The sequence below is a fragment of the Lissotriton helveticus genome, chromosome 7 (assembly GCF_964261635.1).
Source record: "Lissotriton helveticus chromosome 7, aLisHel1.1, whole genome shotgun sequence".
Classification (NCBI taxonomy): Eukaryota; Metazoa; Chordata; class Amphibia; order Caudata; family Salamandridae; genus Lissotriton; species Lissotriton helveticus.
Window position 1 is genome coordinate 550,843,667 of NC_136068.1, and position 12,944 is coordinate 550,856,610.

Below are 12,944 nucleotides of genomic sequence, written 5' to 3' on the forward strand. Positions count from 1 at the left end.
TGCGCTGATTATAAGAACCAGATGTCCTTTTTACACCCATAAAATTGAAACGCTGAATAATTTATCAGAAGAACCTTTTTCGATCCTTAAATCTTTGTCTTCGTTGGATCGCACTACGGCACCTGCTCCAGCTTCGGTGGAGAACTGCAACAAGATTGATCAGTTCTTCTCATCTAAAGTAGCTAAAATCTATGACACCTTCCCCCTAGAAGCTCGAAATCCCATTAATTCGGATGCCTTGGTAACTGAAGCAGCCATAGCGTTTAGTCTTAAGGAATTCACAGTCCCTAATCTGGAAGATCTGAAAAATATAGCTACTGGTATTAAGTCTATTTTGGCTTCTGACCCGGCTCCACAAAAGGTTTTGGTGCAAGGGCTTATATTCAACAACTCCTTGCCCTCTCTTTTTGTGCTGGAGTGTTTCCCCTGAAATAGAAATAAGCCATCGTTCTACCACTACAGAAAAAAACGTTTGCTGGTCACATGGCACTAGACAATCTACACCCCAACTCTTTTCTTCAGATTTTTGCCAAAATATCAGAGAAAGTGGTAAACAGCCAGCTCACTGCTCATATTAACTCAAATGATCTCTACCACCCGACTCAGTCGGGCTTCAGGGCATTTTTTTCCACAAAATCAGCTCTTTTGCTAGCCACGGAAACGCTAAGGAAATGTGTGGACGGGGGTCAAACTGCTGCACTGGTCCTTTCGGACCTAAGTGCAGCCTTTGACACAGTCTCACATAATCTCCTTTCTCAAAGACTTAGTCAATGAGGGGTTGAAGGAAATGCGCTCCACTGGTTATGTTCTTATCTTCATGACCGGAGCTGTTGAGTTTCTCAGAACCCTTTTCTATCTGAAAGGTTGCCTCAAGCGCAAGGGGCCCCACAGGGCTCCAGTCTTAGCTCTATATTGGTCAATCTTTACATTGGCTCGCTTGCGGACATTGTGGAAAGACATAAAGTGACAATTGTGTCATATGCAGATGACACACTGCTCATTGTCACTTTATCACAAGATCCTTAAACTTCAGCCACTCATTACTAGCTATGTTTAGATGAGTTGGACATTTGGATGGTGAATCAATGCCTCAAACTTAATGGCAATAAAACAGAGGTACTGATTGTAGGGAAGATGCCCTCTATGTGGACCTATGTCTGGTGGTCCGCCTTTTCGGACAAACCCCCACTCCCAAATTATTACCTAGAAACGTTGGGATCTAGTTCGACTTTGAACTATGCTTTGACTATCAAATCAGGATAGTCGAGGGTAAATGCTTTGGAATCCTTCAAATGCTACAGAAATGTATTTCCTCCCCTGAGCAGCCAGAAAGAATATTGTACATGCCTTGCTATGTCTCAACTAGACTATGGCAATGCCCTATATCTGGGTGCAACGAAAATAAGTTTGACAAGGCTTTAATGCATTCAGAATGCCGCAGCTCGCCTGGTACTGGACCTTCCCAGAAATCATCAGCCTCCAGAGCAGTGAATACTATACATTGGCTGCCTGTCGAGAAAAGATCGACCTATAAAGCGATGTGTTATTGCCATAAAGTCTAAGGCATGATTAAAGGACGCAGGTAGCTGGCTACCTGTATTAGAGCGCGCAGGTCTCCCGACTATAATTTTACCATATGCACACTTGGGCGCATAATTCAATTCACTATATATTCTTAATCGGGTAACCTACACTCTACTATCAGTTCTTTTAGTCCTAACTAATTCCTATACCATGGACTTACCAATCCTTGTCATTTGGTACCTATGACCACAATGGATCAGGGAGCTAGCTGAAAAGATAAGCAGTCTAAAATAACATTTATAACATTTGCACTCTTTATAATAACCACAGACTCGGGAAGTTTTGAAAACCTTTATCTAGTCTACTTCAAGGTTTGAAAGCATAAGGTTTACAGCAAGCAAACTATCGATAACCAAAATCATGAAAAGTGTATAACCATGTAAGAGATATATGATGCCAACCATTTAGAAATCTAAAGGGAAGGTAAGAACAGGGAACATGCTAATAAGAAACTTTCATAAATTAGACTTAACATGGTGTTTCTAAAGGACGGGAAAAATAAGGAACATGCTAGAAATCAAAGTTAAGTACCACTAGAAAGGTGGATAAGGAAGAGGAACTTAATTTGAAATGACGAACATTTAAGTGACCAGGTAGCTATAGGGAAGGTAAGAAATGAAACACGCTAATAATTCAGAGCAACTACTTTAATTCTGCTAAAGGAGGGTAAAGAAAGAGAACATCTATATTTCATGAACAGTATTTTGTAATTGACTTAAAGGATGAGAAGAAATGGAACATGCTAATCAACAGCTAAACTGTGAGACGTTATTATTTGTCAGAGCAGGGAGGGTAAGAGAAAGGAACAATGTGTAAATATAGACTTTAATTGTTTCAGGAGAAGCAAGGAAAAGGATGCAAGTGTGTTTCCCTCACAGATTTATATTTACCTAGAACGGTGTGGAGACCAACCCTGGCAACGGGTCAGTTAAGGACAGAAGAACCCAAGGAAATGAAGTTGCCAGTAGGCCAGCAGGTGCAGAATGGAACCCAGGACAGGAAAACCAGATTTGAATCAGAACCGGACCACCAAAGTTGAGACCAGCACCCGCAGTTCAGTTGCAACGCCTGTGCTACACCCTCTCTGCAGCTATCAGTCAGAAATCCGATTGGGTTATCGAATTCCCCAGCAAAGTACTTCGCCAGCACTTAAGGTTCCCAAAACCCCTATTGGGTCTGTGAGTCTGTCTGACAGAGTGCTCCGCAGCACCTCTGTTCTCGATCAGCTATTGAGTGCGTTGGGTCAGTGGCAGGTCAGCTATTCGGACAAGTCGGAAAAAATCTCTAGCTAAACCTAGACTAGTTATACTATTTTCCAGGTCAGTGTACCACCCCCCAATGTTGCAAGTTCAAGGATCCCTAATTTTGCTTGGGCAGAGGAAAAGGACAGGTCATCACACCACCTAAAAGTTGAGCTTTCTCAGGCTCTTCATTTGCATTTCATCAACGACCCTTCAATTTCAGGTTCTCATGACATATGCTTTACACATAACAATGGTGAATTTAACATTGTATGCAATGTACTTGTTTTGGTACCGTTCTGCTTCTTCGACTAGGTGAGGGTTTTTCTTCCCAGGTGCATCTTGGCTGGGGCTGCCATCTGGCTGTAATTCGAAGGTCACTGCTGTTGAGACTCGCAGATCTCACGCAGACTCAGTTTCAAGTAAGATGGAGTGCAGCAGAGAGCAACAGGCCATATTTCGTAATGTACCATGAAATGGAAAAGAAACAGTTTTAGAACACAGAAAAAAAGAATACACTGTATACCATGAACTTCTATTCTATCCCCATTACTTTATAATAACTATAGCTTTAGTGATTAAGCAGAACGAACAGCATAGCAAAAGCAGCAATCCAAGCTTCTCGCATGTGAGAACACAAAGCAGCCATTTTAGCTCTAATGCGCAGGTGTGAACAGATTCCCTCCAGAACTGCGAGTACGTCACGTCACATGGGTATGACCGACGCATGGGCAGTAGAAATTCCCGCGTAGCGACAGCCATTTTAGGTTGCAAGCGTATTAGGATTAGTAAACACATAAGCAAGCTTCTCTCGGACACCCAAAATGTCGGAAAAGGGGCAAATTAATAAGACAAACATTTTGATCAGTTCATTAAGGTTATTTGAGCTTCATGAATTCAAGCAAGTCGCTTTACATGCGAATCCTTGCTCCATCACCTGCGTCCTTTAATCATGCCTTATGCTCCTTCTGGCACTCATAGATCAAGCGGAACCTTTCAGGCAAAGGTTCCAACAATCTGGAAAGCGAGAATGGGCGCTGGCTCCCTCAGCTACCTGGCAGCAAAAATCAGGAACGCCCTACCTTTGCAATTGTAATCTTGTTCAATGGAACACAACTGCAGTAAACAACTGAAAACCTGGCTATTAATGCCATAATTTTGGGCCTCCTTTGTATCTTTTAGATTCTGCTCTCTATGCTCTTTCAAGTTTGGTCTGATTCTAGCACGGGGACACACTGTTGTGTGTAACCAGGTGCTTTACAAATGGCATTTGATTGATTGATTGAACCAGACAACATCTTGTTTGGTATTGCTGAATGGATTAAAATATAGCTATGGTCTCCCTTGATTTTTAAAATTCTCTCTGATGTATACCAAGCTGGGTATACTAGATATATTATCTAATTTCATACAGTCAAGTATGAATAATCTGTTCAAACTTAAAACATCCTTTAGCCAAACACTACACGAAAGCAAGAGAGGTTGCAACTGAATGTATTCTAGGATATACCTCATACCTAACTCGTCATGCAAAGTTGTTGTAGGAATATATTGCCCCAAACCCAAAAGTCCTCTGAGATATTTGTTCTCAGCAATCCTAAGAGAATCTATGTCGACATAGCCCCGTATTTTCACTTCCAAAAGTTGAAATTGGGATGCATTTAGCTTTATAGATATCCAACATGGTTTTAAAATGCTTTTGCCAAGAACGACAAGAAAATTCCCTAACCCCAGCACAAGCTCTCATAAAATTACCAAGTAAAAGTTGACAACTGTGTTTGGCATTTGTTAAAATACCTAGATATGTAAAATTATAAAATGTCAAACATATTGATTCGTATAAAATCACTTTTATACGGAAAACAATTTTTTGAAATAAACTTAAAACATCTTCTGCAAGTTTCAATTAAATATAAATATATTGCATTGCCAAAATACTTACCATTCCCCCAATAAATTATATAACTACAATCATACCAATACAGCCTAACAAAAATATTGTCGTTAGCTAGAAGCATTTAGACAGCCTAAATATTAATGAATATATATATATATATATATATATATATATATATATATATATATATATATATATATATATATATATATATATATACACACACACACACACAGGTAGGCCAAATATTTCGCCCATCAATAGCGCAGGCGAACAGGTGTGTCAATATATTGACTACTTTTTACAGAGTTTAGTTAAGTCCCTACCCAGGTATGTTAAGGATTCTGGTGATTTCCTTAAAAAAATACAGGATTTGGTTTAAACAGATGATCTATATCTAATAACACTTGATGTAGAATCATTATACACGAGTATTGATTATATCCAAGGACTTAGAGCAGTAATTATTTCTTGGATACTAGATCAAGTGAACTTTAAGGACATAATAAAGTTATTTTGGAGCTCATCGCTTGGTGTCTCAACAATAACTTTTTTCTCTTCAACAATGAGATCTTCAAACCACAGAGGGGAGTCGCTATGGGGGCCTGTTTCTCCCCCAGTTATGCCTGCCTGCTATTTGGCTGGTGGGAGGAACAGGTCCTCAAAGATAGGCACCTAGTACCTTTCAAAACACAAGTTGTAACATATCTTAGATACATAGACAGTGTGTTTATGTTATGGCGAGGCAATGCTACAGAGGCCCAAGAATTTGTTGATGACAACAACATTTCTATGAACTTAAAATTCACCTCCCACATTCATAAAACACAAATTGAGTTTCTTGACGTAAGGCTTCACGTCAACAATGGTAAACTCGAAAGTACTCTCTATAGGAAACCTACGTCTGGTAACATCACGTTGCATGCCAACAGTTTCCATCCCAGACATTTAATAGCGAGTATACCATATGGAGAAATCCTTAAACTCAAGCGCATCGGTAGCAGCAAAGTTGATTTTGAAAGGTGCCGACATGAAATGCTGGGAAGGCTAAAAGCACAAGGCTATAGTGACAAAGTAATTGGGGAGGCTGTTGAAAAAGCTAGTAAACGACCTAGACATACCCTCTTCCAAAATGACAACGGTAAATCAGTACCCATATCTATCACTGGTGCCACCAGTAGCGACACCCCCAGATTAATTTCTACTTTCTGTAAGGAAGAGAGAAAAATCAGAGCCGTTATTCAAAAACATTGGCCCATAGTGCTAACTGACAGTGTGTTTCGTAATAAAGTGGCAGAGACCCCGACAATCGCTTTCAGAAACGGGAGATCTATGGGTATAGATCTTGATAAAAATTCTCCTGAGACAAAAAAAGCAGTACCATGGTTACAACCAGCCAGAGGGTTCAGTAAGTGCGCAACATGCAGAGCATGTAAATTTGGTTGTAACGAAACGAACTACGCTACTCCATTTGATGATCCCCGATTTCCATTAAAGGCAGCTATAATTGTAAAACAGAATATGCTGTATATGTTCTGACGTGCACCTGTGGCCTTAACAACATTGGTAGTACGAAGATACAGGTGCATGTCAGAATATTGCAGCATATTAGAGCCATCCTACATAGTGATCCGGCATACCCAGTGGCACGGCACTTCAAACGATGTCACACGAATGACATTAATTGTCAATCTTATTACCTGGTTAGTGCCATCCCGAAATCCCGAAGAAGTGGCAATAGGGAACGCCAACTTAGACAATTGGAAACAAAATGTATCCTTGAGTTGGACAGCAAGTGGCGACGGGGTTTAAATAACACAGAATATATGCATACTTTTTTATGAGTTTATTGGGTCTTTTGTGTAGTGGTGGTTCAATTTTTTAAATGTATGCTTTGATTGATAACATCTACTGCCATACTAGATGAGACTCGCCCTCTTTTTTACTTTTTAAGACCTGTTTTTATGTTTAACCAGCTTACCCGTCGCGCGTTGCTGCGATCTCAGAAGAAAGGAGATTTAAGGAAACTTGTTATGATAACATTCAATTTACATTGTGTGATTTTTATTGAAACCTATTCATTTTAATATGGAAAACCTTTTAAAGTGTTGTTTTAATTCTGTTTATTTATTTGAGTGCTTGTGGATACACGGTATTTTTTGTTTTTTGTTTTTCCGTCTGGTACGTACACGAATAAATCAGAAGGCTTTCCGATGCGTGAGCTGGCCACATACAGTTGCCCATGTGAGAAGCACGGATTCTCCAAATCTAGTCCACGCACTTGCAGCGATTGTCCTTGTGCTTTGTTGATTGTCATTGCAAAAGCGAGTTGCACCGGAAACTGTAAACGTTCAGTTTTGGAAAGATTTGAGGGCCCTGGGGGACCGGGGGGGTCGATATTTAACTCGTTTTGTTTTGCCAGAAACCTTTGCGGGAGTGTACTCAACAACTTTTAACAATTTATTTTTTTTATTTTTTATTTTTATTTATTTATATGTTTTTGTATTTTTTATTTTTTTGCCAGAAACCCTCGCGGGAGTGTACTCAACCACTTCCCAAAGTTTCATGCCGATCGGATGAATGGTGTAGTAATGCATAAAGGACAAACAGACAGACATACATTCGTTTTTATATATATAGATGAAGTTTTAGCAAGCACTTCTTTTTTTAAATATGAATTTTAAAAGTATCTTCCCAGGGTGGAATTTTACTGTTAATAATATTGATACACGTTTTGCTATTTAATTATACTAAAACATCTTTTTTGTATATACATATTTTGTACTGCAGGTTAAATTTGCTTTTTTGCACAGTTATGCATTATATTGCACATTGGAGAAAGTATTCACTGTATAGCTGTTTTTCACTTATGCACTTTATTCTGGAGTCATATTTTGGATTTATCCACAGAGACATATTTTTTTTACAAAACGACCAAAGAAAACCCATTTAGAATAAAAGTTTTCTTTACATGTGGATTATTCCTGTAAATTCAGTTTTCTTAGAAAAGGTTATTTATGTATTAATACATTCGCAGATATTATCAGTTTACATATATTTATGTTGATATGCACTGATATGAAGACTTTTAAAGTGACAAAACATGTATATTTTCTGGGTAAGGTATAAATGTTTTTACCAGGAAGGCTGTTTTTGTCATGTGACCTGAGTAAAGGTGGGTGGTTACCAAACGCACATTTGCACATATAAAAAAGTAATTGCGCAGTACCTAATCGCATGTGAACAAGGGCTCTCGTGGCCCGAAATGCGTCGTGCTTGGGTGGCAGCAGAAAATAAAATCATCTTGCCTAAAGAGCTGTGGGGTCTGAGTCTCCTTCTTCGCCGCTGAGTGTTGGAAGTAGCAGGAGTTCAACTTTGGTGATATATATATATATATATATGGCGATTTGAAGCACGAACAATAAAACTTCACTTGCACTTACTTTGGGTCCGTATCCGTTTCTGCAGCATTTGCGAGTCTGGGAAAGATCGGATAATCCTTGGAATATATATATATATATATATATATATATATATATATATATATATATATATATATATATATATATATATATATATATATATATTCATATATATTTTTCTGGCTTCCCCATGAGGGGAAAAGTATCTCCATGCACTCCCGGGTATTATTAATCAAATATAGCCATACATCCAAGTTGGTAGTTCGATCTTCAGTTTATTATTATGTTCAGCAAGCCAGCAACACCTGACGCGTTTCGGTCTCTACGGAGACCTTGCTCACAGGAAAACATCACTACATTTTTTTGCTCAATTTAAATAAAGATGAAAAAACACACAGAGCCACAGGGAGCCTTGGCTGAGGGGTGCAGGAGCCCCAGTTACACACATCACTGCGGGGCCTGACCTAGAGGGGTGCAACCGGGGCTGACTGAGGCTGTAGGGCGGTGCCTGGCCCGACTCATCGGCGGTCGGCTCGGACCGCGGGGGAGGCCCCCTACATCGACATAGCGGACGGCGGTCCGACAGCACCCACTCGGTGGCCCTGTGCACTTGCGCAACCGATCAATCATGACCCGCGGGGCAGGAGGAGGCGGAGGTGGCCCTAAACAAGGGCCCATAGATAAGTTCACAGGCCCGGGTGGCAGCACGGGGGCCTCCGGAGGATCCCAGGCGGCTGGACCAGATAATGCGGCACTGATGGCAGCCATCACCCAATCCCGGGACGCACTGGACGCCAACATTAGGGCGGTGGGAGCAGATGTCATGCTCCTTCGCCAAGACCTGCGGAATGCGGTCTCCCGCATCACAGAGGCCGAGGCTCGGATATCCGGGGTAGAGGATGATGTGGTAACTCTCAAGCGCAAGTTGGCTGCCCTGGTGTCCACGCAAAAGGGCCTGGCGCTGCGGGTGGAGGACGCAGAAGGGCGCGCCAGGCGCAACAACCTCTGCTTTGTAGGACTGCCTGAAGGTTGTGAGAAGGGAGGTAAGGAGGGCTTCCTGACGCGGTGGCTTGAGAGCTGGGTCCCTCCTGGAACACTATCCGGTTGCTTCGTCATAGAGAGAGCGCACCGGGCCCTGATGCAGAAGCCGCCTGAGGGAGCGAGGCCGCGGCCGGTGATTGCGAAGCTTCTCAACTACCATGACAGAGATGTGATCCTTAAACAAGCCAGAGCGAAAGAACCCCTGCGATTTGAAAATCATACGATCCTGATCTTTCCAGACTATACCTGCTTGGTGCAGCAGCAGCGCCAATCCTTTACGGCGGCAAAGGCGCGTCTGCGAGACCTCAAGATACAATATGCACTTCTTTATCCAGCCCGACTGCGAGTCATATTCCAATCTCGTAGGCACTTCTTTGACTCTCCGGAGGATGTGTTTCTGTGGACGGACGAACTTAGACCAGTAAAAGTACACACTCCTCCGGGGCGAGACTCCGATTCCTCACATGATGATGCGCAGGCGAGATCTTCCCGACGCAAAGGCAATTGGAGGTCCCGCTCACGACAGCGATCCAGGTCAAGTACGGCTTTGGAGACGGCGACGGGAGCGGCCGAGAACCAGAAGAAGGCTCGTGAGGGCGCCTAGAGCCCAAATGGTGGATAATTTAACTTGATTTTCTCCTTTCCGGGGAGTGTGCTTGCAGTGAGAGCCGGGGGCATATTTTGTTCCCCCCTGTGTGTGTGCACCCCAGTACCTGCACGGCATGGACTGCAGCAGTCCATGCCATGCATGTATTGATTCGTAATCAGGCCCTAAGTGTAGAATATTCTACAAACAGCCAATTTGCCTTTAAAAAAAAAAATGATCGCACTAGAGTATGTCCCTGTCACATAGGTTTAACTAACTACTAAAATTTACTAATAGAAAGCCCTTTCTGTCAACAAAATGAAGACAAACAAAGCCCCCAATTGATTATTTCGAAGACGCTTGGGTTCGCAGACTGCATCTCTCTGGACACAGATGCCAACACAAGTTCCAAATACCATAGTGGATTGTCTATGACAGCAGCTTGGCACAAGAAGCCAAAACAAACAACTAAGTGGGAGGATAACACAATGCCTTGCAATCCATGCTATGTGGAAAACAATCTAAGTTTATAGAAGCAAGACAAAAACAGCAAAGCTACCAGCAACTATGATTGGAGCAATCTGTTAGCAAAATTGCCCCTAAACCTAGCAAGCAATCAAAAAGCATTTGTTTATTTTCAACCCAAAATTGATTTCCTTTTTAAAAAAAAGGAAACTCCCAATGCCCATGGACACATCTGTAGACAAAAACCTATAAAATAGTTAAGAAAACCCATCCAATAAACATATTACATTTCCAAAAATACATATATTAACATGACATAATGATACATTAATAAAATAGTATAAAAAACGTAATTACAAACTTGTGAAAAACCCTATTATTAATCAATCACTCAGCATTTGTATAGCGCTGCACGGTAACCCCTAAGGGTTCCGGGCACTGAGGGTGCTGTGTCTCAGTCTAAAAGCCAGGTCTTGAGTTTCTTTCTGAAATCCACCAGGGAAGGTGCTGTTCAGAGGTGAATGTGCAAGTCGTTCCGGGTCTTGGTGGTGATGTGGGAGAAGAAGCCCCCCCACTGCCTCAGATGCAGGGTGTGTGCATGAGGGAGAGTGAGTAGGAGTGCAGATGTCTTGCAGGTAGATGGAATTTCAGTCAGTGGTTTATGAAGGAAGGTCCTTGGTCATGCAGAGCTTTGTAGGCATGTTTGAGGGCATTGAGCTGGCATCTCTTCACTATTAATACATCTAAATATACAAAACCCCACAAACAACATTATATCTAACTTCTAAACCTCCCCCTAAACCTCCGTACCCTCAATATCTCATTAGAGACCCCTTACAAAAAGTGTTTCCTGTTCTGACAAACAGCAGCACTATACCGTGACATGGTTCTGGGAAAATAACCTACAAATAACACAAATGGAGTACAAATGAGAAGGTAGCGGTTAAAGAATGGCTCCTAATTACATTCTAAACAACTTTATATCTCCATGTAGAAATGGTAAATAAAAAGTATGTGAAAAAGTAAAAAAATGATCAAATATGTGAAACATGTCAAAAAATGTAAAAATAGTTACATTATATAGTAAGAATGAAAAAATAGTTCAAAATGATGCTGAACATATGTATATAAAACAATTTGAGAAATGGTAAAAAGTGTTACATAATGGAAAATATAAGTGGGAAATGCACAACATACAATAGAATTTTTATATATAATTTACATATTTTATTTAACAATGAAAAAATAATAACAAATAATTTAAAATGTATTTAATTAACTTTACATTTAAGTTGAAATATACATAAAATAAACTCTGGTATATATCTTTATTCTATAAAAACTTTCATTATTGATATTATGGCTTACAAACTTACAGCTAAGTATTTTTTTAACTATATTTCTAAACACCAACACAACTAAGGGAATAACACAAACTAGTTCTACTATATACAGATGAAAATAAAACAAAACATTTCAGACTAAAATTCACTCCAACATAAACTATTTTTAAGAAAGTGTTGGACACTAAAGGTTGTTGTTTACTATTCCCACTTCAACCTATACCAATTTGGGGAAGGTGTTGGACACTAAAACTGCAACATTTACTATTCCTACTCCACGCTATACCATTTTGAAGAAGGTGTGGGACACTAAAGGGGCAAAAAGTGCTATTCCTACTCCAATTTAAACCACCTTGGGGATAGCACTGGATACTAAAGGGGTGAAAAATGCAATCCCCACTCCAAAAACATTTTGAAGAAACTATTGGATGCTAAAAGGGTGTCATTTACTATTCGCAGTCCAATGTACACCAATTTGAAGAAGGGGTTGCACAATAAAGAGGTAAAAATTACTATTCTCACTCCAATCTGAACCAATTTGGGGAAGGCATTTGACACTGAAAGGGTGACATTACCTATTCCCACTCCAATATAAATCACCTTGTGGTAGGTATTGGACAGCAAAGGAATTAAATGTACTATGCCCACTCCAATTTAACCCAATTTGAGGAAGGTGTAGAACACTAAAAGGTTGACATTTACTATTCCATCTCCATTTTAACCATATTGAGGGAAGGTGTTGGCCACTAAGAGGCAACATTTACTATTCCCACTCCAATCTAATTAATTTGGGAGAAGGTGTTGGACACTAAGGTGGTTACATTTCCAATTTCCATTACAATCTAACCATATTGGTCAAAGATGTTGGGCACTAAAGGGATGACATTTACTATTCCCACCACTCAAATCTAAGGTTACTTGAAGAAGGTGTTGGATGCTAAGAGCATTTTAACCAAGGTAAATCATTTGAAACAAGGTAATACAAATTAAACATTGTATGTACACAATGAATACTTACACACATTTTAAACTATAAAATAGACTACATTTAATCAAGAAATGCACTAACCAAAACTACAAACATTTACCTATACTTTCTTTATAGTACTAGTAACAATTTATATCTTTTTCTAAAATCTGCTTCCATTCCTAAACTTTGAACTATGAAAAATCATAATTCAAAATTATTAAAACCAAACCAAAACCCCCCAAAATATTATTTGCAATATTTCCAAGTATTTCTCCCAAATGTAAAACTTTCCTATAAAACAATCAGCATTATAATACTTGACTAAAATCATTTAAAAAATATTCTTAATTTTTAAATTATTTGAATAACTTATTTTTCTATTATTTATTTTCTTT

General features: G+C 39.9%; 1 protein-coding gene across 1 annotated transcript in view; it reads left to right on the forward strand.

Annotated features, from left to right (window-relative positions):
- The first annotated feature begins 8,772 nt into the window (after positions 1 to 8,772).
- The window catches only part of LOC144769171 (extracellular calcium-sensing receptor-like), a 143,443-nt gene continuing 139,271 nt past the window's right edge, over positions 8,773 to 12,944 (forward strand). The window contains exon 1 of the mRNA XM_078653187.1: positions 8,773 to 9,354. Within this exon, the coding sequence (XP_078509313.1) occupies positions 8,773 to 9,354 (582 nt within the window). The remainder of the gene's footprint in view (positions 9,355 to 12,944) is intronic.